At 40.9% G+C, this 26,424-nt stretch overlaps 1 protein-coding gene across 2 annotated transcripts in view; it reads left to right on the plus strand.

The window, feature by feature from the left end:
* Positions 1–25,957, plus strand: part of ANKRD53 (ankyrin repeat domain 53) — a 43,880-nt gene extending 17,923 nt beyond the window's left edge. For both annotated transcript variants that reach the window (XM_030190971.1, XM_030190972.1), the window contains exons 4-6: positions 90–254; positions 3,348–3,468; positions 24,473–25,957. In XM_030190971.1, coding sequence (XP_030046831.1) covers positions 90–254; positions 3,348–3,468; positions 24,473–25,258 — 1,072 coding nt within the window. In that variant the 3' untranslated portion in view covers positions 25,259–25,957. The remainder of the gene's footprint in view (positions 1–89; positions 255–3,347; positions 3,469–24,472) is intronic.
* The last annotated feature ends 467 nt before the right edge of the window (positions 25,958–26,424 follow it).

Raw genomic sequence — 26,424 nt, forward strand, 5'->3', positions numbered from 1 at the left:
TTAGGAGAAAATTCAGGTGCAATTATGTAACATCTTCTATCAGACCTACACCATTAATGAAACCAAAACTCACTTTCTCTCACTTTCAGATATGGAGAAGGAAATGTGACTCCCCTCCATCAGGCAGCGAGGGAAGGACTTGATGAATGTGTTCTTGCCTTGATTCAAGCTGGAGCTGATGTTAATGCCAGAAACTCTGAAGGTCATAAACCCCTCGATATATGCAAAATCTGGTGCCACAGAACCTGTGCCAGGTGGGTGAGTTCCTAAAAAATGAAGAGCAGGATTCACATGGTTTATAGAGGCAAGTTTGTATCTACATGCACGAGTAAAGGCAACATCAGACAAGGATCATGGAGGCCTAACATCAGGATGTGCTTGTGGTGGTAATCAGACACAGGGAGTGGAATTTTAGAAAGGATGTTTAAGTATGAAGTCAGACTTCTAAGTCACGATGTCTGAAATTCCAGTAGTATTTTGGAGCAGGATCTGCTGTGCTGATGTAGAACATGTTCTAAAATTCAGTGTGAAATGGATGTCTATGGCCAGCTAGGTACAGCATGACCATCCGTTTAAGAAAAAAGGCATCCAAAACATAGACAGCCAAAACATAGGCAAACAGATATTCCTTTCACAGCATATGAAAGTCTGTGTTGTGAAATAACAATATAGATGCACATAATGCCCCAATCTGTCACCTGGCCCACACCCCCTCCCAACTGAATCCTGATTTCCCAATCCCAACCCCAGAAAAAACAGTGCAGCACCCCCAAATCATACCCTCATCCACCCAGGCCCTACTGTAGGTCGGGGATCCCAGTGGTCCTGGGCCACAGCAGTCCTCCTGTGCTGCTGTCCAGGAAGTCACCAGGATGAAAGATGGCGCCTCTGCCTTCCAGCACTGTTAGATGGCAGAGATGCCACCCTTTGCACTTACTTTGTGTTATCTGTAAAACAGAACACAGAATAAATGCAAGCAGATACTGATCCTTCCAACAAGGGTACTTGGATGTTCAAAGTGGCAGGTCTAAATCCAGACATCCACATTTCTAGACAATGGGAGAAGGAACATCCCTGTCCATATCCATAAAGCTGCCCACGTCCTGCCCCAAATATGCCCCTTTACCACATGAGACATACAGCAGTTTCAGATGTCCATATGCTGACTTTAGATAAAGGGTTACAGGTAATGGGATTTGATATAACACCTTTCTGTGTTACAGGAGTGCAGGAGCAGCCTAGTGATTAAAGCACCAGCCTTGATATCCAGAGGTGGTCGGTTCAAATCCCACTGCTGCTCCTTGTGATCTTGGGCAAATCACTTAACCCTCCATTGCCTCAGGTACAAAATTAGATTGTGAGCTCTCCAGGGACAGCAAAATACCCAGTGTACCTGAATGCAACTCACATTGAGCTACTACTGAAAAAGGTGTGAGCAAAATATTCAAACAATGAAAGCAGTTTGCATGTATTATATGCAGGTACTTTCTCTGTCCCTAATGGGCTCGCAATCTAAGTATTGTACCTGGAGCAATGGAAGGTTAAGTGACTTGCCCAGAGTCACAAAGAGCTGCACTGGGAACTGAACCCAGTTCCCCTGGTTCTCAGCCCACTGCACTAACCAGTAGGGTACTAGATAATTGGCATTTTGACTTCCATGCAATATGGACGTCTAAATGCCAATTTTTAGAAGTCCAAAACATGAATATGGCTTCTAAAATAAACACCACAGCCTCTTTATTTCATTGTGTGTATATGGAGGGGCATAATCATACGACACCGGCCAACTATATGGGCGGCCATCTATATGGCCGGCGCCGTAAAGAGGTGTCCCGAACCATATTATCGAAAAAGATGACCGGCCATCTTTCGTTTCGATAATACGGTTGGGGCCGGCCAAATGTCAGAGATGACCGGCATCGGTTTTCACCGATAATGGAAACCGATGCCGGCCATCTCAAACCCGGCCAAATCCAAGGCATTTGGTCGTGGGAGTAGCCAGCATTTGTAGTGCACTGGTCCCCCTCACATACCAGGACACCAACCGCGCACCCTAGGGGGCACTGCAGTGGACTTCAAAAATTGCTCCCAGGTGCATACCTCCCTTACCTTGTGTGCTGAGCCCCCCAAATCCCTCCCAAAACCCACTACCCACAACTGTACAACACTACCATAGCCCTAAGGGGTGAAGGGGGCACCTATATGTGGGTACAGTGGGTTTGGGGGGGGGGGGTTGGAGGGCTCCCATTTACCACCACAAGTGTAACAGGTAGGGGGGGGATGGGCCTGGGTCCACCAGCCTAAAGTGCACTGCACCCACTAAAAACTGCTCCAGGGACCTGCATACTGCTGTGATGGAGCTGGTTATGACATTTCAGGCTGGCATACAGACTGGCAAAAAAATGATTTTTAATTTTTTTTTTTTGGGTGGGAGGGGGTTGTTGACCACTGGGGGAGTAAGGGGAGGTGATCCCCGATTCCCTCCGGTGGTCATCTGCTCAGGTGGGGCACTTTTTTGAGTCTTGGCCCTAAAAATAAATGGACCAAATGAAGCCGGCGAAGTGCTCGTCAGAGCCGGCCTTCTTTTTTCCATTATCGGCCAAAGCCGGCCATCTCATAACCACGCCCCCGTCCCGCCTTCCATACCCTGCGGAAACGCCCCCTTGAACTTTGGCCAGCTCTGCGATGGAAAGCAGTTGGAGCCGGCCAAAATCATCTTTCGATTATACCGATTTGGCCGGGTTCAGGAGATGGCCGGCCATCTCCCGATTTGTGTCGGAAGATGGCCGGCGATCTCCTTCGAAAATAAGCAGGATAATGTGTTAAGAGTGTATGTGTGTTTGAATGTACACAATGTGCACAGACAAACACACATACACTCTTAATACAACACATTCAAACAAAATGCAAAACATATGTACATGTAAAGACAACACACAGAACACCCAAACAAACACACACAATACACAAATGCATGTGAAAAATAGGTAATTCAGCTAATCTGTTTTTGTTACTTAAGTAAATCATCTATACTATTCCTCATGCAGCATGTGGTATACTACACTGCCTGTGTGGTCTGTCATTTCACAGTACATTATTTATGCAGTCTTTATTCACATTTGCAATACCCACTGTAACTGAGAACATTGATGCTGGGTATATATTCTCTATTCCAATCATCCAGAGACCTTAGCAATGCTCCATTAATATAGACAGTGATTCTCAGTAATACTTGAGTGATGTAAAATATACTGTATTGTATAGTGTTCCTCAGTCATTCTTTCCTGAGAGCATACTATTTCTCCTTTATATATCACTGGTTTACCTTTTATATACTATTTCTCTAGATATATCAGTAACTGTATGTGGAAGAAGGATAAAGAAAATATTGCTCATGAAATGCAGAGACTGAATAAATTAAAAAGCAGCCTACAGGAAGCTGAACAAGCAACGCATAAATTATATAAGGTAATCCATATATGAAGTCTGTCTTCATTGACCCTCAGCTGCATCATCAGAGTACCCCCCCCCCCACCCTATCTTTGCCCAGTAAGGTAGCTGCTTTGTGCAGCATTGGTCTAGGCGCTCACATAAAGGTCTGTTTTCTTTACCAAGGTGTTCCTCACTTGCAAACTATTGAAGGTCACCGTAATAAAGGATAATGCCATGCTGAAATATGAAATAGTAATTATTAGATTTTTGCTGTGATCATTGTGGATTAATAAGGATGTGAACGGCTAGCTCACATTCAGTTTACTGGTGCACCTTAAAACAATTAGCACCTGAAAAATCAATTCAATGTGCATTAACCTACTTCTGTATGTACAAGTGATTTGCATGCATTAAAAAGTGGTAATGCAGGTTAAAAATGTTTATTACACAATGGATGAAATGAAGCAAAAACATCTAAATTCCTAAAAAAGAGCAAAGTTATTTTGCCTATATAAATCCCTATGGACTAACAATATTCTTAGTACTGGTGCAGGTGTGTCAGTATTGAAAGCAATGCCAGAACATCCACTAGGTGGCATTACATTGACACTTTGTACTGTTCCCTCTAAGATGAGCAGAAGTCCTCCACCTACAGTCCTGCCAGTGGGGGGTGCTGTTTCATTATCACATAGGCAAGCTCTGCAGGACTCCAGGGAACCTGTTGAAGGACTCCCGCTTAGCTTAGAGGGAACAGTGACACTTGATACCGAAGTTGCCTCTTCTTGCTTCCTTCCCTCCACCTTCCCCCCCGCCCAGTGAGGTGTTCAGGTCTTACCTCCCTTCCTCTCTGGTGGCAATGCAGCAATTGGCAGCTATAAAAAATGCATGGTGGCCAGAGCAAGGCTTTGAATATCCACGCATGCTCAAACCCTGCCAGTTACCACCCCCTTTGAACTTCCTGTTTTGGAGGGGGGTGGGAACCAGCAGTGCTTGAGCATGTGCAGATAATCAAGGCCCCACGCTGGCCATGATACATCTTTCATAGCTGCCAACTGCAATGTTGCTTTGCCAGAGGAAGGGAAGTAAGCCCTGAACACCTTGGGGGGAGGTAAAGGGAGGGAAGGAAGTAATGAGATGCTGGATATCCCGGGGTTGAGGGGTGGAGGAGAGAGATGCTGGAGCCTATTGGGAGAGGAAAGTAGGGAAAGAGAGAAATGCTGGACACTGTGGGGGAGGGCCTTGAGCTGCAAGCCATCTGGTGGTAGCGGTGGTGGTGAGGGGGCATGGCTGAAGGTTCACCTAGAGTGTCAGACACATTTGGGCTGGCCCCGATTTACAGCATAAAAATACTTATTATTTGTATAATGTTATTGGTGTACATCCTATATCAAAAGAGGACTGGAGGACAAATTACTCTTTAAAAATTGAATAAACCTCCAATAAATAAAAAAATGGAGCTATTGTTTGTAATATGTAATTTTTCTTCAAAATTAAGCATGACACCAGAAGATTGGAGGGTGGCTAATGTTACGCCAATTTTTGAAAAGGGTTCCAGTGGTGATCTACTACTACTACTACTATTTAGCATTTCTATAGCGCTACAAAGCATACGCAGCGCTGCACAAACATAGAAGAAAGACAGTCCCTGCTCAAAGAGCTTACAATCTAATAGTAGTGAAGGGATGAATAAACATGCAGATAAAGGCGAGTCAGTCGATATTGTGTATCTGGATTTTCAAAAGGCATTTGACAAAGTACCTCATGAAAGACTCCAGAGGAAATTTTAAAGTCATGGGATAGGAGATAATGTCCTATTGTAGATTAAAAACTGGTTAAGAAATAGAAAACAGAGAGTAGGGTTAAATGGTCAGTATTCTCAATGGAGAAGAGTAGATAATGGGGTTCTTCATGGGTCTGCATTGTAACAGCTGCTTTTTAACATATTTATAAATGATCTAGAGATGAGAATAACTAGTGAGGTAATTAAATTTGCCGATGAAACAAAGTTATTAAAAGTTGTTAAATCACAAGAGGATTGTGAAAAATTGCAATCTGGACCTTATGAGACTGGTCATCCAAATGGCAGATGAAGTATATTGTGAGCAAGTTTAAAGTGATGCATGTGGGAAAGAGGAACCCAAACTATAGGTATGTGATGCAAGGTTCCACATTAGGAGTCAGCACCCAGGAAAAGGATCAATGTGTCTTCATTAATGATACGTTGAAACCCTCTGTTTAATGTGCAGCAGTGGCTAAGAAAGCAAATAGAATGTTTGGAATGAAACATAAGCAATAGACAATTACAGCACTAAAAATATTCAAATAGCAATACAAAGTATGGCATAGTATACTACTTACAATGTCAACACAATACATAATAGAACATTTTGACAGACAGCATAGGGTATAAGCAAAGATGGAACATATAGATACGTAAAAGAGTAGAGTTAGAAAATAAGTTGACTAATTTAAGGAAAGGTGCACATGAGGTCAGAGAGATGGTTAAATATTATTTCAGCTAGAGTAGGAGTGGATAAACATGTCCTGCTGCAGTATGTGTAGCCAGTGTCACTCCTTGTGTGTGTGAGGGAGACTAACAAGTAAGTTACTTCTTCCATTAAAGGCCTGGTTGAAGAGCCAAGCTTTCACCTGCTTCCTGAAGTAGAGATTGTCTTGTTTTAAGCGGAGCCTTTCGGGAAGTTCATTCCAGAGTGTGGGAGCTATTCCGGAGAAGGCTCACTTGTGGGTATCACATCATGTAATGTCTTTTGGAGAGGGTGTGGTTAGTGGTTGGGAGGACGTTAGTGTCCTTGGAGGTGTGTAGAGGGTTATCCTGTTCTTCCTGAATCCAATAATTAGGAAATGAATGGAAAACAAAACTGAGAATGTTATAATGTCTTTGTATTGCTCCATGGTGCGACCGCACCTTGAATACTGTGTGCTGTTCTGGTCACCATATCTTAAAAAAGATATAGTGGCATTAGAAAAGGTACAGAGAAGTGTGACGAAAATGAAAAAGGGGGTGGGATGACTTCCCTATGAGGAAAGGCTAAGGTGGCTAGGGCTCTTCAGTTTGAAGAAGAGATGACTGAGGGGAGATATGATTGAGGTCTATACAATACTGAGTGGAGTGGAATGGGTAGAGGTGAATCACTTGTTTACTCTTTCCAACAATACTAGGACTTGGGGGCATGCAATGAAGCTTCTAAGTAGTACATTTTTAAAAAATGGAGAAAATATTTCTTCACTCAACATGTAATTCAACTCTGGAATTCATTGCCAGAGAATATGGTAAAAGCATTCAGTTTAGCAGGGTTTAAAATAGGTTTGGATAATTTCCTTTTTAAAAAGTTCATAAGCCATTAAGATGGATGCTTGAAAATCCACTGCTTACTTCCAGGACAGGCAGCATAATATCTGTTTTACTGTTCTGGGATCTTGCTAGGGACTTGTGACCTGGATTGGCCACTGTTGGAAAGAGGATACTGGGCTCGAGGGACCTTTGGTCTGTCCCAGTATGGCAATGCTTATGTTCTTATAAAGGTTCTATCTTCTTCAGGCAAAATATTACAAGCAGAAATGTTCTAAATAAAGGAATGAAAGCCTCAGAGCGTACATGAGCACCACTTTAAACTTTGTAGTGCTATCCATAACATGTCTGTAGCTAATTTCCGTTATTATACAGTTTCTGTTAATGGATTGTATCATTTTATATTTAGCACAAGGAACTTAGCTATTTTTAATAATGCCCTTCGGTCTTTCCTTCATGGTATTATACCACTGCCTCAGGGAGTATGAAATGAACCATTTGACAGTTTCAGTGATTCAGCTTCCCTTTTAATTTATTGTAGGTGTATTCAAATTTTGAACAATGCTATTGGTGTACATAAAGAGATACAAGTGTAACAGACCTCTCATATACCGGGGTTGAGGGTTACCCCAAAGGCAGTGTTGTTTATGGCCAAAAACATATTTCCAAACTCCTTTCTGCCTCATGGAACACAGATGAGTAAAGGATTCCCTGTTAGTGTGCGTGGTATACTAGGCGGTATGTTTACTAAGGTGCGTTAGTATTTTTAATGCGTCTGTAAATTTAAGGAGCGTTAAACGCTAACACGCCTATACATTTCTATGGGCGCATTAGCATTTAACGTGAATAAACCATTTATGCACATTTAAAATGCTAACGCTCTCATAGCACTGCTTAGTAAACATAGGCGCAAGTCCAATAGTAATCAAACAAAGTAAATGAGAAAAAAAGGCAGAAAAAGACTGAAGACCATTATAGCTTTAATATAAAAACTCCATTTTAATGGGCATTTCACTAATATGTGAGTACAGTGCATTCTTGCTATTCATGACGGTATAGTTCATAAAAAAATATCACCAACCATGAATTCACAAATACCGAAACAATGTCCCTAAGGCGGAAAAGGGGTTAGGTTCCAGCTATACTTATATTTCCACAAAATCACAGAAAGCGAATAATTATTCCTATGGGAAACACAGGGTTAGGTTCCTTCGTGGGAGCACTTAAGCACGTTTCTTTCTCTTAGGATTGGTGACTTGCAACTCACCTCCTGGACTCTTGATGGCCACTTCCAGAAGCAAATGTCAAAAAAACAAAAAGTGAAAGTGAAAGCAAAAGAAGGCTGCATATCAATGAATAAACGAACAAAGCAGTGTGAATGGCAAATTGTGGCCTCTATTCACACCTTGGGCCGATGTGCAAAATAACGAATACTGATCGAGCAAATAACGAGAATGCACTTTATATAAACTAAAAGAAGGGTTATGAAACCAAAAGACAATAGTCCATAAAAATAAGGTAACATAGAGGGGCATAATCGAACGGGGCCGCCCATCTATAAGGGCGGCCATCTCTGAGGACGGCGCCACGAAGGGGCAGGGCATCCTGTATTATCGAAAAAGATGGGCGGCCATCTTTTGTTTCGATAATACGGTCGGGGCTGGCCAAATCTCAACATTTAGGTCAACCTAAATGTTGAGATCGCTGGCTGTAGAGATGGCCAGCCCCGGTTTTTGCTGATAATGGAAACCGAGGCCGGCCATCTCAAAAACGGCCAAATCCAAGGCATTTGGTCGTGGGAGGAGCCAGCATTCCTAGTGCACTGGTCCCCCTCACATGCCAGGACACCAACCAGGCACCCTAGGGGGCACTGCAGTGGACATCACAAATTGCTCCCAGGTGCATAGCTCCCTTACCTTGTGTGCTGAGCCCCCCAAAACCCACTCCCCACAACTCTACGCCACTACCATAGCCCTTAGGAATGAAGGGAGGCACCTACATGTGGGTACAGTGGGTTTCGGGTGGGTTTTGGAGGGCTCACATTTACCAGCACAGGTGAAACAGGTAGGGGGGATAGGCCTGGGTCCACCTGCCTGAAGTGCACTGTACACACTAAAAACTGCTCCAGGGACCTGCATACTGCTGAGATGGAGCTGGGTATGACATTTGAGGCTGGCATAGAGGCTAGCAAAAAATGTTTTTAAATTTTTTTTTTTTAGGGTGGGAGGGGGTTGGTGACCACTGGGGAAGTAAGGGGAGGTCGTCCCTGATTCCCTTCGGTGGTCATCTGGTCAGTTTGGGCACCTTTTTGAGGCTTGGTCGTGAAACAAAAGGGACCAAGTAAAGTCAGCCAAATGCTTGCCAGGGCTGGCCTTCTTTTTTGCATTATCGGCCGAGGACGGCCATCTCTTAACCACGCCCCCGTCCCGCCTTCGGTACACTGCCGACACGCCCCCTTGAACTTTGGCCGGCCCTGCGACGGGAAGCAGTTGAGGCAGGCCAAAATCGGCTTTCCATTATGCCGATTTGGCTGGCCCTGAGAGAAGGCCGCCCATCTCTCGATTTGTGTCGGAAGATGGGCGCCCTTCTCTTTTGAAAATAAGCAGGATAGTTGCAAAAAGAATAAAACAGGTCTATGGAAAGAGGGAATGGAAAATTGACTGTATTTTACATTGGTGTGATATACAGGCCTCCCTCACAGGCAGATGAAGTGGACTCTGTGCCTCAGAGGACAGCTGTTAATCACACTGACAACCCTTCACTGCATGCAAATCTCTCACATGAATATTCATTGTGGATATCCTGAAAACCTGACTGACTGGGGTGTCTCCAAAACCAGGTTTGGGAACCACTGCTTTAGCATCAATATATATTAAAAAAAATTCCAATCTTCAGAACAAATATCATTTAAAATGCTTCTCCCATACTCTAGAAATACTTATATATAAATAGGGAGGTAACAGCCTCAGAACCCAACTGGAGCTCCAACAATGCTCTCGGATTTTGTGGGTTCAGTTACCTCATTGGCTTTAAAAAAAACCTCCCCTTATAGCAAACAAACTTAAATTGTAGTGCCAAATATTGTGTGGCCCTTTTACAAAGCTGCGGGAGGGTTATCGCATGGTTAGGTTGCGCCAAATTGGAACATGCACACAGCGGTAATTCTGAATTTGGCACGCACCAAATCACACGGTAGAAAATATTTTCTATTTTCTACCACGGGGGCGTTCCCGGCAGTAATCAGCAGCGCGCTGCATGGTTACTATGCGGGTAGCGCGTGAGCCCTTACCGCTAAGTCAATGGCTGGCAGTAAGGGCTCAGACCATAAATAGGCGCATGCTAGTTTTAATTTTTGTGCACACCCATTTTCCATCCCATTACAAAATGGCCTTTTTCCCAGCCGTGGTAAAAGGTGGCCCAGCGTTTGTGCAAAAGACGCACCCACACAACCGCAAGCCACTTTTTTTTACCATGGCTTAAGGACCCCTCAATGCTTGAACTCATAATATTAAACTTCTATAGTGTCCATTCAATATTTAATGAAGTCCTTTAAAAACTTACACTGCTTCAAACTCAGGTCAACACTTATCTATATAGACTTCTTCTTGCTGGTAATATGGCCCCACCAACAGTGGCCAGTGTTTTGCAAAGGAGCTGCCTCAGGATTTTCAGGACCATATTTCTATAAAAACAATACATAACTTCTTGAAAACAGATACAGGTACTAAATACAATCAAACTCTAAAGTATGGGAACTCATTTGAAAACAATGTAGTTAGCTAGCTGAACAAGCACACAAAACATGGCCGTTGACTTGTTCTCACAATTTAGAACGGCCGTGGGTATCATCATCTAAATCTAATCCTGCCCAGCTATAGGAACAGAAACTTCAGTATACTGACATCTAGAGGACCCTCACCAAACAGTAAACTCCTATTTCTTATATATACATATTTGAGTATTTTATATTTATATATTTAATATTTCCACTCTTTTGTGTTTTATATATAAATAAATATACCATTATGTACTCCTCAAATTTTAAAAGAAGATTTGCCATAAAGCGGGGGGGGGGAGGTTAGCCAATAAGGTAACTCCTGCTAAATCCAAGAGCATTGTTAGAGCTCCAGTTGGGTTCCGAGGTGTTTTCCCTCCCTACTGAAGGTTTTTTTTTTAAGTATTTCTGGAGTATGGAAGATGTATTTTAAATATTTGCTTCTATTTTTTTATATATATTGATTTTCTATCAATTCCAGTAGCTCTATATTATTTGTATTGAAACCACTGTTTAAGCCCTAGAGAAGGGAGCCAGGGCACAGATGGGCCAGTAGGTGGAGTAACCCAGTGCTTCTCAAATCCAGTCCTAGGGGCACACTCAGCCAGTCAGGTTTTCAGGATATGTACATGAATATGCTAGACCATATCAAGGAAGCATTGCATGCAAAATCTCATGCATATTCATTGTGGATATCCTGAAATCCTGACCTGACTGAATGGGTGTGCCAAGGACCACTGGAGTAACCTACCTATAATGCTCTACATGTCCATACTGGACCATCTCCAGGGAGGAAGGGACAAAGCTCCTCCCTTAACTAAGGGTTTTATATTACCCTCCAAAAGCTCAAACTTCAATCCTATTGGGCCACTTTCTCAGAATAGATTTCCTGCTACTCAGATTTGATTGACACTTTTCTGGAACAGAGGCCCAGAGTATTGTATTATTTCTGCTACCACATTAGAAAGAGCAAACTGGTAGCCTGCTACATCTCTTCCCCCAACAATTAAGATTTCTTACTTTTTAGTAATGAAATTTAGAACATCTATTCTGATTTTGCCAATGATGGCGTGGTGTGCAAAAGGAACACTTGCATGCTGATGTGTTATTATAAGCTTGAAATTTAAATAAATTAAAATAAAATAATGAGAGCTATATTACCTAGCTTTAGATAATAACTGCCCAAAACTTTCCATACTTACATAAGAACATTTTCATTAAAGAAGATGCAAACTTTAATTAACAACCCTAAGCGATATTACTGAAGAGTTCTCTAGTAAAGTTTGCCTCCTTGCGGACGATACCAAAATCTGCAATAGGGTAGAAATCCCTGACGTTGTGAATAACATAAGGAAGCACTTAGTGAAACTAGAGGAATGGTCTGGAATTTTGCAGCTAAGGTTTAATGCTAAAAAATGCAGGATCATGCATTTGGGCTACAAAAACCCAAGGGAATGGTACAGTTTAAGGGGTGAAGAACTTTTGTGCACGAAAGAGGAAAGGGTCTTGGGTGTGATTGTATGTGATGATTTTATGGTGACCAAACAGGTAGAAAAGGTGACAGTGAAAGCTAGAAGGATGCTTGGGTGCATAGAGAGAGGAGGAATGGCCAGCAGGAAAGAGGTGATGAGGCTTCCGTATAAGACTCTAGTGAGACTTCATTTCGAGTATTGTATACAATTCTGTAGACTGCACTTTCAAAAATATATAAACAGGATGGAATAGGTCTAGAGGGCATCTATTCAAATGGTCAGTGGTCTTCATCATAAAGTGTATGAGGACAAAGATCTCAATATGTATACTTTGGAAGAAAAGCAGGAGTGGCGATAAGATTGAGATATTTAAATACCTATGCAACATAAATGCACAGGAGGCAAGTCTCTTTCAATTGAAAGGAAGCTCTGGAATGAGAGGGCATAGGATGAAGGTGAAAGGGGATAGAAGAAACCTGAGGGAATACTTCTTCATGGAAAGGGTGGTGAATTCATGGAATGGCCTCCAGGTGGAAGTGGTGGAAATGAAAACAGTATCTACATTCAAGACAGCTTGGGACAAGTACATAGAATCTCTAAGTGTGTGATAGGGAGAGTAGATGGCATGGATGGGCAGATTGGATAGGTCATATTGTCTTTGCCTACATTTTTCTATGTTTCTATTTAATGTATAAAGAAAAGGGCATTAACAAAAAACACGTTACTGAATTACTTGTTACAACAAAATGAACATCAGGCATTATTAATAATCAAACCAAATGTGTAGAAGCACATCATTGGTGTGTAATTAAACCTCATTATAATTGAAGATGCATCGATATGTAATGTCACAGTTTATATCGCACCATTCACGGATATTGCACCGTTCATGGAAGAAGGTGTTTATGAACAACTTGAAAAACTGAAGGTGGACAAAGCCATGGGACCAGATGTGATCCATCTCAGGATAATTGAGGGAGCTTAGAGAGGTTCTGGCAGGTCCACTTAAAGATTTGTTTAATAAATCCTTGGAGACAGGAGAGGTTCCACTGGATTGGAGAAGAGTGGATGTGGTCCCTCTTCACAAAAGTGGTGATAGAGAACTGGGAAACTACAGGCTGGTAAGCCTCACTTTGGTTATTGGAAAAGTAATGCAAGCGATGCTAGATAGTGAATTTCCTGGAATCCAATGAGTTACAAGATCCAAGGCAACATGGTTTTACCAAAGGTAAATCATGCCAAACGAATTTGAATTCTTTGACTGGGTAACCAGAGAATTGGCTCGAGGATATATGTTAGATGAGGTCTACTTGGATTTCACCAAGGTCTTTGACACAGTTCCTCACAGGAAGCTCTTAAATAATCTTGATAGGCTAAACTTAGGACCCAGAGTGGTGAACTGGATTAGAAACTGGTTTGACAGACAGACACAGAGGGTGGTGATCAATGGAATTAAAAACATAAGCATATACATGTTGCCATACTGGGACAGACCGAAGGTCCATCAGGCCCAATATCCAACAGTGGCCAATTTAGGTCACAAGTACCTGGCAAGATCCCAAAATATTACAGTACATTTTAGTCCACACATTGATCCACAAGATCCTACACGGAAAATCTCCAAGTTACTTGACCAATCTAATTGAACTTCCAGCCAGGAACGGGTCCAAATCTTCTCGAACTTATCTCAATCTTCACCTCCCCAATTGCAAGGGTCTCAAATACAAAACCTACTACGCATCCAACTTCTCCGTTATAGGCAGCCAACTCTGGAATGCCATACCAAGACACATCCGAACAACTAACGAACATCTACCCTTCCGAAAGCTGCTGAAAACATACCTCTTCAAACAAGCCTACCCAAACGACCCAACTTAACTCGCGAACCTAATCCACATCACCTACATTAACCATATCCATTCCTCCCCCACATCTCTCCCTCTCATCCTTCTGTATACAATTGTGCTATCTATGGGATACTTTGTACTCATACATTGTGTTATCTCTGGGATACTTTGTACCCAAACATTGTGTTATCTCTGTGATATATTGTACCCATACATTGTAAGCCGCACTGAACCTGCTATCGAGCGGGGTATAAATGCTACAAATAAATAAATAAATAAATGCTGCTTATTCTAGAAATGAGTGGATTTTCCCAAGTCCATCTTAATGGCTTATGGACTTTTCTTTTAGGAAGATATTCAAACCTTTTTTAAACCCTGCTAACTGCTTTTACCACATTCTCTGGTAATGAATTACACAGTTTAATTACACATTGAATGAAGAAATAGTTTCTCTGATTTGTTTTAAATTTACTAGTTTGTAGCTTCATTGCGTGCCCCCTAGTCCTAGTATTTTTTAGAAACAGTAAACAAGCAGTTCATGTCTACCTGTTCCACTCCACTCATATACCTCTATCATATCTCCCTTCAGCTATCTTTTCTCCAAGCTGAAGAGCCCTATCCAATTCAGTCTTTCCTCATAGGAAAGTCTTCCCGTCCCCTTTATCTTTTTCGTCGATCTTCTCCGTACCTTTTCTAATTTCACTACTTTGGAAGGCTAAGTGCTTTGAAAATATGCCTCTATATCTTTTTTGAGATCCAATCAGAGGAAGGAAAGATGAGTGGCGGAGTGTCTCAGGGATTGGTGCTGGGGCCAATTCTGTTCAATATATTTGTGAGTGGTATTGTCAAAGTGATAAAAGGTAAGGTTTGCCTTTTTGTGGATGATACCGAGATTTGTAATAGAGTGGACATCCCGGAAGGAGTGGAAAACATGAAAAAGGATCTTAAAAAGTTAGAAGACTGGTGTAATGTTTGGCAATTAAAATTTAATGCAAAGAAGTGCAAAGTGATGCATGAGAAATAGAAATCCAAGAGAGTCGTATATCCTAGGAGATGAGAGGCTGATATGCACAGACAGGGAGAGGGACCTTGGGGTGATGGTGTCCGAGGATCTTAAAACAACAAAACAGTGTGACAAGGTGGTGGCCATAGCCAGAAGGATGGTAGACTGCATTGAGAAAGGCATAACCAGCAGAAGAAAGGAGGTGTTGATGCCCCTGTACAAGTCACTGGTGAGGCTCCACCTGGAGTATTATGTTCAGTTTTGGAGGCCATATCTTGCTAAGGATGTAAAAAGACTAAAAGCGGTCCAGAAGAAGGTGACAAAAATGATATGGGGCTTGTACCTTAAGCAGGGGTGTGCTGGTAAATATTTAACAGGCTCTTTCTCCGGACATAGCCAGCTCTGCAGTTGGAAGGGCCAGGGGTGGCTGGGGGGAGGGGGGGGAAGGGGGAGCAACACTTGACTCTCTCTCCTCCCTCCCTTCGTGTGGGCATGCTAGGCATATCTTTGCTGGCAGCCAATAAATGGACTGCCACCACTCCCAACGTCTTGCTCTGAGCAGCATGCTGAAACTTCTCACACATGCTGGAGAAGTCCCAGCCTGCTGCTCAGAGCTGGAAACAAGGAGCAGGGAGCAGCAGCAGTCCATTTACTTGACTGGCAGGGCTCATCATCCCCACCAGCAAAGTAAAAGAGAATTCAGCATGGGGCCCAAGCCCACATTTTGGAAGCCAGTTGTTAAAGTAGCCATGGAGGGCCCTACTTTAACAACTGGCTCCCAAAATTCTTAAAAACTTAACAACCGGCTCTTGCGAGCCTGTGAGAGCCTGCTCCAGCACACTACTGACCTTAAGACATATGAGAAGAGACTAGAAGACCTGAATATATATAGCCTAGAGGAAAGAAGGGACATTTAAATACTTGAAAGTTACTAATACAGAAACAAATCTTTTCCAGAGAAGGGGAAACGGTAAAACTAGAGGACATGGGCTGAGATTGCAGGGTGGTAGACATAGGAGTATGTCAGGAAATTCTTTTTCAAGGAGAGGGTGATCAATGCTGGAATACCCTCCCGAGGGAGGTGGTAGGGACAAAAACAGTGAAGGAATTCAAAAAGGCATGGGATGAACACAGAGGATCTCTATTTAGAAAATGGATGGTAATTAAAAAAAAAAATTTAGATGGCTGCTTGTGTGTGGATGTGAGTGATACTTAGATGTTGACTCTGGCTGTCAAGATCTAAGGCTGGTGCCGGGCAGACTTTGTAGGTCTGTGTTCTGTATATGGCAATCAGTTTAGGATGGGCTGGAAAGGGCTTCAACTGCAACTTCAGTAGCCAGTACTGACGACAATGCTAAGCAGACTATTATGGTCTGGGTCCTGCAAATCACAAGGTGGATTTGGATAGGCTAGAGTGGGCTTTGATGACAACTCAAGTAGTCGGAACATAAGGACAGAGCCAGACAGAATTCGGTATATTGTTTATATTGCAGTTTGCCATCGGCGCATCACTACTATCAGGTCTTTTTAAAGATCTTCTTAAAGACCAGTTTTACAATCGCTGTAGCAACCCAATAAGTGTTATACCCCATACTATCTTGGATAATCTACATCTTATGACCCCACCACTGCCTAGCATCATCAATTCACTTTATAATTCTTCTCCTCCCCCCATAGAGATACACAACACTTGCAATCATAGCATATGCTTTGAATGTGATATGATACTTAATGCCTAGCTCTCCCTACCAATTTTGGGGCACAGACTATGTACTACTGGAGTTGCCATTGAAGCCAAGCATTGGTCTGACTTGCCATCCTCTGGAGCTACTGTCAAGCCTCACTCCAGCTGTGAAGTCATTTGTGTTTTAATTTGATTCCATCCTTTTTCTATAACAGGAAAGAAAAGGGGAAGGGATTTGATATACCATCTTTCTGTGGTACAATCAAAAGAGTTCACATATATTATATACAAATACCTTTTCTGTCCCTAGCAGGCTCACAATTTAAGCTTTTTGTATCTGGGACAATGGAGGGTTAAGTGACTTGCCTAGGGTCATAAGGAGATGCAGTAGAAATCAAACTCAGTTCCCCTGATTCTCAGGGTCATTGCATTAACCATTAGCTTAATCCTCCACTCCAGGGATCCTCCGAGTTTAATTCCACATATTCTTGAATTCCATCACAGTTGTTTTTGTCTTCACAACCTTCCCCAGAAGGGAATTCCAGGCATCTACTGCCCTTTCTGTGAAAAGTATTTCCTGATGTTGCTCCTAAGTCTATCACCCTGCAACCTAACCCATGACCTCTAGTTATACATACCACTTCCCCATCTCTGTAAAAGATTAGTTTGCATATTAATACCTTTTAAGTATTTAAACATCTATCAATATCCCCTTTAATCTCTCCTTTCCTCTAAGGTATAGATGTTCAAGTCTTGAAGTCTCTTTTCATTCATCTTTTGGCACAAGCCTCATATCATTTTTGTCACCTTCCTCTAACTCGCTTCAAGTCTTTTGACATCCTTAGTGAGATACAGCCTCCAAAATTTAACACAATACTCCAGTTGCTTTTGTCATCTTACTCCTACCTTGATAGTGGAGAACCATTGAGTAGCCCCTGAAGCAGCCCAGCAGGGCGAAACACGGCCTGTGTCGGGCTATTGTATGCATATTTTAGTTTATTAATAAAAATTATTTCTCTCTCTCAATGATCTGCTTTATATATTTTCTATCCACAATGAATATGCATGAACTTGATTTACATACACTGTCCCCATTTCTGTGCAAATCTCTTTCATGCATATTTATTGTGGATATCCTGAAAACCTGACTGGCAACGAGTAGTCCAGGACTGGACCTGGGAAACACTGTTCTAGGAAATATGCTTCTCTCTGTGCAGCCTAGCATCCTCCTGGCTATGGCCACCACCTTGTCGCCTTGTTTTGTTGCCTTAATTTCATCCAACACTATCACTTCAAGATCCCTCTTGTTCTGTGCTTATGAGCCTCTCACCTCTTAGCAAATACAGCTCTTTTGGATTTCTACATCCTATATGTATCACTCTGCACTTCTTCACAATAAATTATGATTGCCAAACATTAAAGCATTCTTCTAATTTTTGTACATAAGTAATGCCACACTGGGAAAAGACCAAGGGTCCATCGAGCCCAGCATCCTGTCCACGACAGCGGCCAATCCAGGCCAAGGGTACCTGGCAAGCTTCCCAAACGTACAAACATTCTATACATGTTATTCCTGGAATTGTGGATTTTTCCCAAGTCCATTTAGTAGTGGTTTATGGACTTGTCTTTTAGGAAACCATCTAACCCCTTTTTAAACTCTGCCAAGCTAACCGCCTTCACCACGTTCTCCGGCAACGAATTCCAGAGTTTAACTATGCATTGGGTGAAGAAAAGGTTTCTCCGATTTGTTTTAAATTTACTACACTGTAGTTTCATTGCATGCCCCCTAGTCCTAGTATTTTTGGAAAGCATAAACAGACGCTTCACATCCACCTGTTCCACTCCACTCATTATTTTATATGCCTCTATCATGTCTCCCCTCAGCCGTCTGCTCATGTTGTCCACTCCCTTCGGCATGTCTACTCTGTTGCAAATCTTCATGTTGTCCACAAAAAAGGCAAACTTTTCCTTCTAACCCTTTGACAATGTTGCTTGCAAATATATTGAATAGAATCAGCCCTAATACTGATCCTTGAGGCAGTCCATTACTTACATTTCTTTCATCTGAGTGAATTCCATTCACCACTGCCCTTCTGTCATCTGTTAGTCAACCAGTTTCTTATCTAGTTCACCTCTTTGAGTTCTAACTTTAGTCCATGCAATTTGTTCATGAGCCTTCTTCTAGGAGAAACAGTGTTAAAGGCTTTGCTGAAATCCAAATAGGCAACATCTAACATGTATCCTCGATCCAATTCTTTAGTCATCCATTTAAAGAAATCAATCAAATTTGACACAATTTTCCTTTGGTGAAACCATGTTGTCTCAGATCTTGTAAACTATTGGATTCCAGGAATTTTACTATCCTTTCCTTCAGCAGCACCTCCATTATTTTTCCAACCATCAAAGTGAGGCTTACTGGCCTGTAACTTTCCACTTCTTCTCTGTCACCATTTTTGTGGAGAGGGACCTCATACACTTCTCCAATCCTGTGGAATCTCCTGTCTCCAAGGATCTATTATACAAATCTTTATGAGGGCCCACCAGAAACTCTTGACGCTCTTTAATATCCTTGGGTGTATCTCATCTGGCCCCATGGATTTTCTCAACAAAACCAACACCCTCCATCCACAACAAACAGTCCTCTGCTCTCATTATTCCACTGAATATTCTTCTTTTTTTCTCACTAATTCTGAACAGTGGCAGGGATGCTGTTATTTGTCTTGATCTCTCAGTTGCTTTTGATTTGGTTAATCACTCTTATCTACTTCAGCACCTCACAGTTCTTCACATGTGCAGTACTGCTCTTATTGTTCCATTCATACTTGTCCAACAGATCCTTCCCTGTCCACTGCTCTACTTCATTATCAGTCTCTAAACTGCTCCTTTCAGGAGTAGTGCAAGGCTCCATTCTTGGATCAATATATTTCTCTCCACACTAACCTTGTTAATTCGATCTCATGAACTTTCTTTTTTTTTTAGTTTGTTCTGATGACATACAGATTATCTCAGCTCTTGATGCCCACTCTGCTCATTCTATGACTGCTGTTTCCTCAAAGTTGGATAGCGTTACCGATTGGTTTTCTACCAACCACATGAAACTTATGGGTCCTTTTGCTAAGGTGTGCTAATGGATTTAGGGCATACTAACGAATTAGTGTGCATTAAGTGCCATGCAACCTATAGGTATACAACAGGATCTGCTGCTAAATCCATTAGCATGTGCTAAATGTTAGTGCACCTTAATAAAAGGACCCATTTATCCCTCTAAACTCAGATGCTATTATTTTTTCTGTAGGCTCACCTTCTCCACTATCTCTTTCACCATAGATCCATGGTATGAACATTCCCATCAAGGACTCAGTTAAAATACTGGGAGTGATCCTTGACCATGCACTTTCCTTCTATAAAAACATTTCTAATGTGGTTCAGAAGTGTTTTTTCACTTTAGACATATATGTTCTATCATCCATAGGCTTAAAAATTACCTCTCTTTGGATTCTCCATCTCACTGTTGTCATCTCCAAATTAGATTATTGCAAATACTTATACCATGGTTTCCAGTCACTCAGATTAGGAGACTGCAGCTCATTCAAAACACTGTCATTAAATTATTATGTGGTAAAAGGAAATTTGACCATCTTTCACCTCTATTTATCTCTGAATACTGGTTACTTGTTTCATATTATATTCCATTGAAATATCTGGCTATAGTTCATCAGGTCCTTCATGCTGGTCTGCCCATAATTTTATTTAATCTATTGATTACCTACACCTTCTTGAACTTTACGTTCTTCTAACCAATGTCTTTTTTTCTTTTCTATCACCATATTAGGCTTGATGTCTTTAGACATACTTGTTTCAGTGTTATTGCCCTTATGCTCTGGAATAATCTTTCCCTTAGGATTGTTAGCCCTTTTTCTAGACCTTTAAAGGTAATAAATAGAAATAAAACAAAACATAGAAAGAAAATAAGGCATCTTTTTATTGGACTAACAATACTTTTGATTAGCTTTCAAAGGCAATGCCTTGTTCTTCAGATCAGAAATGAGCAATGTTGACAAATATCAGAATATATATAAGTGAAACATAAAAGTATTCCGGTGTCTCACAGGAAGAGGGTAGGGGTGAGTAAAGTAAGAAACAGGGTTAGATGGATGGCTGATAAGAGAGTGACAAAGCTGTATATATGTTATGGTTTATATATTCTATATGATAGAAAACCTAGATCTTTGTTAAGTCCTGTCTGGTATGTGTCAAAACATTTCCTTATTTTGACTTCAATGGTTTTATGTTCCTGCATTGTCTTTAAAAATTCCTTTTAGTATTCTCACTATAAATTCATTGATACAGTGTTCTAGCTTTGTAAAGTACTGTCCCACAGAGGTGACATCCTGGTTGGCATTGTGATGTTTAAATATGATGTCTGTCTAAATTGATTCTTGGCATCTAGCTTGTCTCTCCAATATAACACCCTTCTTCATACTTTTTGCATTGAATGATATATACCACATTTGAAGATGCGCATGTGTATGATCCCCTTATGCTAAATGTTTTTCCCATGTTGGATCCTGAGAAATGTGTTGGCACAGCTTCCAGCTTGGTATACTGCAGGGGACATGTGCCATTTTCTTCTTTTTGAGCATCTATTGGAAGCTTGCTTTTCACTAATGTTTGTTTCATATTAGGTGGTTGTTGGTAGGCCAGCATTGGTGAAGCTGGGAATCTCTCTTTCAGTAATTCATTCTCCTGGAGTAGTGGTTGTAGGAAGGGCTAGATGGCTACTCATATGTTGTTATGACCTTTAACGATTCCTCTCTGTTTTTTCAGCTCTGGATTGTATATCACTACAAGGGGGACTTCTCTGGTTTTCTTTTCTTTGTATTGCAACAAGGTTTCTCTAGGTTTGTTAGATGAAGAGGCAGTATTTTTGGAGATTACTTGGGGGTTGTAGCCTTTTCATTTGAAGCATTCAATTAGGATTTTGAGGTGTTTATCTCTGTCTCTTGGGTCAGAGCAGATATGATAGTATTGTGTGGCTTGGCTGTGTACAATAGATTTTTTTTTTTTTATATATGTGACAGGTGGAAGCTGGAGTTGTGGAGACAGCTGCATCTGTCTTATGTTTCCTGTATATAGGCTTTGCTGATGGATAGGTGTCTAGTAAATTACCTTTTCTGAGGAATAGTCGATTTTCAATATGGTTATAGGATGGTATTACTGAAAGAATTGTACAATTGTTTGAGAGTCTGTTCTCCCTCAGTCTAAATCATAAAAATGTCATCAATATACTGGTAGTATTTTAGGGGTTTGGTCTGATATGTATTCAGAATGTCTGTTCCAGATCTGCCATGGTTTGCATATTGTGGTGCAATCTTGGTGCCCATAACAGTACCCATGATTTGCAGATAGATATGATTGTTAAAGCGGAAATAGTTGTGAGTTAGAATGAATTTGATTAATTTTGTAATAGCTTCCAGTGAGTATTGTTGGCTTAGTAAACAGGGGGGTTTGAGTGCCATTTATAGAATAACGCTTTAGCACATGTTTAACTCTGCACCATTTATAGAATTCAGTCCTAAATGGCCCAAACCATTCTTTATTTATCCATAATATATTTTCTAGTGCAGCACTGGTTAAGCTTTAATGAGATACCAAGGATGCAAATGCATGCATGCCAGCTCATTATTATGCAAACTGAATAATACAGCTTGAGTTTAACCTCGCAAGCTGTGTTATTCATGTAACGATGATGCCATCTTAAATGAACTGGTGATATAAAAACTACCCAACCTCAATATGCTCACCAGCAAGAAATTTATGTTTATGTTTATTTAAAATTGAATATACCGCTTAAATTGAGTAGACCAAAGTGCTGTTAATTTTATACAATAAAAACACAAAAAGGACAACATTAAAAATAAATAAATCCTAAGAATTCCATAATGTTGATAGGAAAGAACTATACACATTCATACAGAGATCATTTACAACAATCATCAAAATGCAGGAGCTTTATACTTCACTGAGACATAAGTATACACGTTCACTATTACCACAGTCCATATTAAAAGCTTCCTTAAACAGTGTCTTCAACAAAATTTTAAACTTCTTAAAATTTCTCTCCAAGCATAGTTAGGGAGTTGATTCCATAGAAAAGATGCTAACTAAAGAAAGGCTTGTGTCCTAGTCAAATTTAATCTAGCTCTTCATAACGGGGTGACTATTAATTTATGGTCTTGTAAGAAGCTCAAAGACCTCAAAGATGTATATGGAATTGTTAATGAATTTAAATACCTTGGCTGTAGAGAATAATATGCCTTATGAGTCAAGGTCAATATCTTAAATCTCACTCTATAAGAAAATGGTAACCAATGATATTTTAAATAAAGAGGCATTATATAATCAGATTTCCTAATATTACCCAATAGTTTGAGTGCTGTATTTTGCAACGTCTGAAGACATCTAATATTAGCATTGGATATCCCTGAATATATTAACATTGCAGTAATCCAATTTTGAAACAAACAATGCATGAAGCAAGGTGTGCAGTATCTTCTCATTAAACAAATGTTTTATTGAATAAAAGCCCTTTTAAATAAGTACACTCCCCTACCCCTCACAGTCTGGTTCCTATTCTGGTTTCCCTGATTGTTAGTAGAGGGTAGTAGGCAAGAGTGATGCCTAGACACTCCTGCTCCATTTGTGCCGAGATTCAAAATGGCAACCAAATCCGTGGAGGCGTGGCCTAGTGGTTAGGGTGGTGGACTTTGGTCCTGGGGAACTGAGTTCAATTCCCACTTCAGGCACAGGCAGCTCCTTGTGACTCTGGGCAAGTCACTCAACCCTCCATTGCCCCATGTAAGCTGCATTGAGCCTGCCATGAGTGGGAAAGCGTGGGGTACAAATATAACAAAAATATAATAAAAATAAAATAATAGTAGTAATCAAGTCTACTGCTACAGGGATTTGGGTGCAATTTTGAAACCAGATGCCAATAGGGAAGCAACCAGGGAAATACCCAACAGGTGCCTCCCCCATTAACCACCAAGGAAATACGAAATAGGTGCCAGAGTAGGGGTAGGCGTGGGAAGGAGGGAAATTAGCCAGGCGTGTATTTGCAGCAGAGATTGGGGTTAGGATGGTTGATTTCTACACCACTTGAACCTTTAAAAGATAGTAGGCCCAATTCTGAGCCCACTATTTTTGCGTTGCCAGAACACAGTATGCTCACTGCTGCAACAACAAACCTCAGTTTACTATAGGCTGTAGTGAAAGCAGAAGTTTTACCACTTAACTAACCCTCTAAAATATTTTAAAAATTCATCCCTTACATGCAGCGTCTTTTCAGTTGTTTTTTTTTTCTCCTTAAAAATCTGATAGAGCCTTTGGAAGGTAATTTTTTTAACACAGCGCCTAGGTTAAGTCAGTAGGAAAGTTCCCATTTTGGCACTATTTTATAAAAACACAATAGTGTCTATGCGACTTTATAAAATACTAGTGCAAATCCAGCAGCAATAGCACCTAGCTTGAAGGCACAAGCATTATCTGCTCAAGAGTATTATAAGTACATAAGTACATACGTAATGCCACACTGGGAAAAGACCAAGGGTCCATCGAGCCCAGCATCCTGTCCACGACAGCGGCCAATCCAGGCCAAGGGCACCTGGAAAGCTTCCCAAACGTACAAACATTCTATACATGTTATTCCCGGAATTGTGGATTGTCACTGTATACATGCAAATCATAACTCTATCCCATGTATATTGACTGTACAAATGTGTACCAGTTTGTACGTGTACTTGTAGGTATGGCAATTTTATAACAGCTATTTAGTGTACAAAAGTGGTATATAAAATTACCCTCTTGAACTGTAAGGATTGTTATACCTACTTCCAGTTTCCCAGAAAACCATTAAACTTACTTCTTTTGGGTTTATACATTTATTACAGAAAGAGCATGATTACCAGCGTCAGGTGGCTTTTAATAACTGGATTGAAAAAAAACATTTACCAGAATATCTTAAAATGGTACCGGCGTATGAAAAAGGGCATCCTTCCCTGTCAAAAGCACCAGCAGGGAAAGTTATGAGCACAGTCTTTACTCAGAAAAAAATGAAGAAAGGCAAAAAAGGCAAGCACTCTCACCCAGAGGAAGAGATTCACAAACCAGCTGTACCTGAAACAGTAAAAGGCCAGGAGCAGAAGCCAGGCCACACATATCAATCAACGGACAACTCAGATGAAATACCTATTTCTGATGACAATCAAAAATGTTTGCAAAGCGAGAACTGGAAAGAAAAGCAGATGTGGAATTACAGCACTAAAGCCAGCACTCGTCCTGTAATAAACATCTTCCGACCCACAGAAATCAGATTGAGTACTGCCCCAGAGGAGACTAAGGTGCATGACTTGGGGTCCTACATATTTCTCTCAAGGGACAAGCAAGGTAAACCCAAGATCACAGCAGCTACTGGTAATGATATCGTCCCTGTCCCCAATTTATCCTATGATATCTTAAAGAAAAACCTTTTTCCAGACAGTGTACCACCTCGAATCCACATACCACAGGAATTTAAAGCCACCTATGTCTTTGATATAGAGAAGAAACGGTCTCCCACGGAAGCTCAGTGGCCTGAGTCTGAAATAGCTTTTCATCTGCGTGAAACCTTAGACCCAAAATACATGAAGGAAACCTACAATGAAGACTTACCAACTGAAACCAGGAATATCAGATAAAATGTTTGAGCAACAAAGGAGATCACGTACTTTCCCTTGCTTATTTGGGCTCTGCAATCACTAACAAATAACGATTGGAGTGCTAAAGCCTGCAGCATGTATTACCACTTAATTATGAACACTGCCTAGCAAACATTCATCATTTCATGCATTCAAGTTAGCAGACAGAGCACATTTTACTCCATTTACTCAATGTGTCTGACACATTTATAATGCAGTTATATTACTATCACAACCCAGTATTCAGTAGTACTCTATATTAATTTCTCTCATTAGGAATTCATGAATAAGCCACAGAACAAAAAAAATCATGTTCTTGGTATACTCTTAATAATTAATCATTGACATAAAGTCTATGATTCTTCCCATTTATATAAGGAGGTATGATACGAAATTATAGTGATCGTTAACAAAGGACTTACTATCTGTGATGTAGACATTTTGACAGTATCTAATCATTTACTCCCACAGACATTTGGAGAAAAAAAATAGGGCAATATCTCTGGTGATTTCTAAGTTATGTGACTTTTTACCAGTGGGGGAAAAAAGTGGCTTTTTATTTTTTCTCAAAAGCCTGTGGGGGTAAATGATTACATATTGTGACACTAGTCTGAATATTACTACCCATGATATAGACATTTGGGTATGTTCTTTGACAATAGTCACTTTAATTTCATATGATTCCTCCTTCTATATAGGAAAAACTCATATACTTTATATTAATGATTAAATACCTAGATTCCTGCATTTATGTGTCCCTTGCATGTGAAAATGTATAGAATAATAGCACTTATGCACATTAGTACATGCTTACCCACAAAAGTGCCAGCAGGGTACGTGTTATTCTACAACAGGTGTGTGCAAGTGGCATAGCACATAATCCAAGAGGATGTATATATGGACAAGGCTCTCACGCATTAGGTTACATGCACCCCTGTTACATATATATAGCCAATGTTATGCCATGTCTGTGGCTGCTGTAACTGTGGGCATGCGAATGTAAGGCACATTGATTCTGGTTTACACTAGTATTCTATAACAAAATCTGGGCTGTTATTGAATAGGCTACCACTACACATCCTCAGGGCACATAAATGGAAGTACCCAGTTGCAGAATTGCCTTCTAAGAGTCAGGACTGGCGTTAGGGGTGAGCAAACAGGGCAAT

The sequence above is a fragment of the Microcaecilia unicolor genome, chromosome 2, assembly GCF_901765095.1.
Source record: "Microcaecilia unicolor chromosome 2, aMicUni1.1, whole genome shotgun sequence".
NCBI lineage: Eukaryota > Metazoa > Chordata > Amphibia > Gymnophiona > Siphonopidae > Microcaecilia > Microcaecilia unicolor.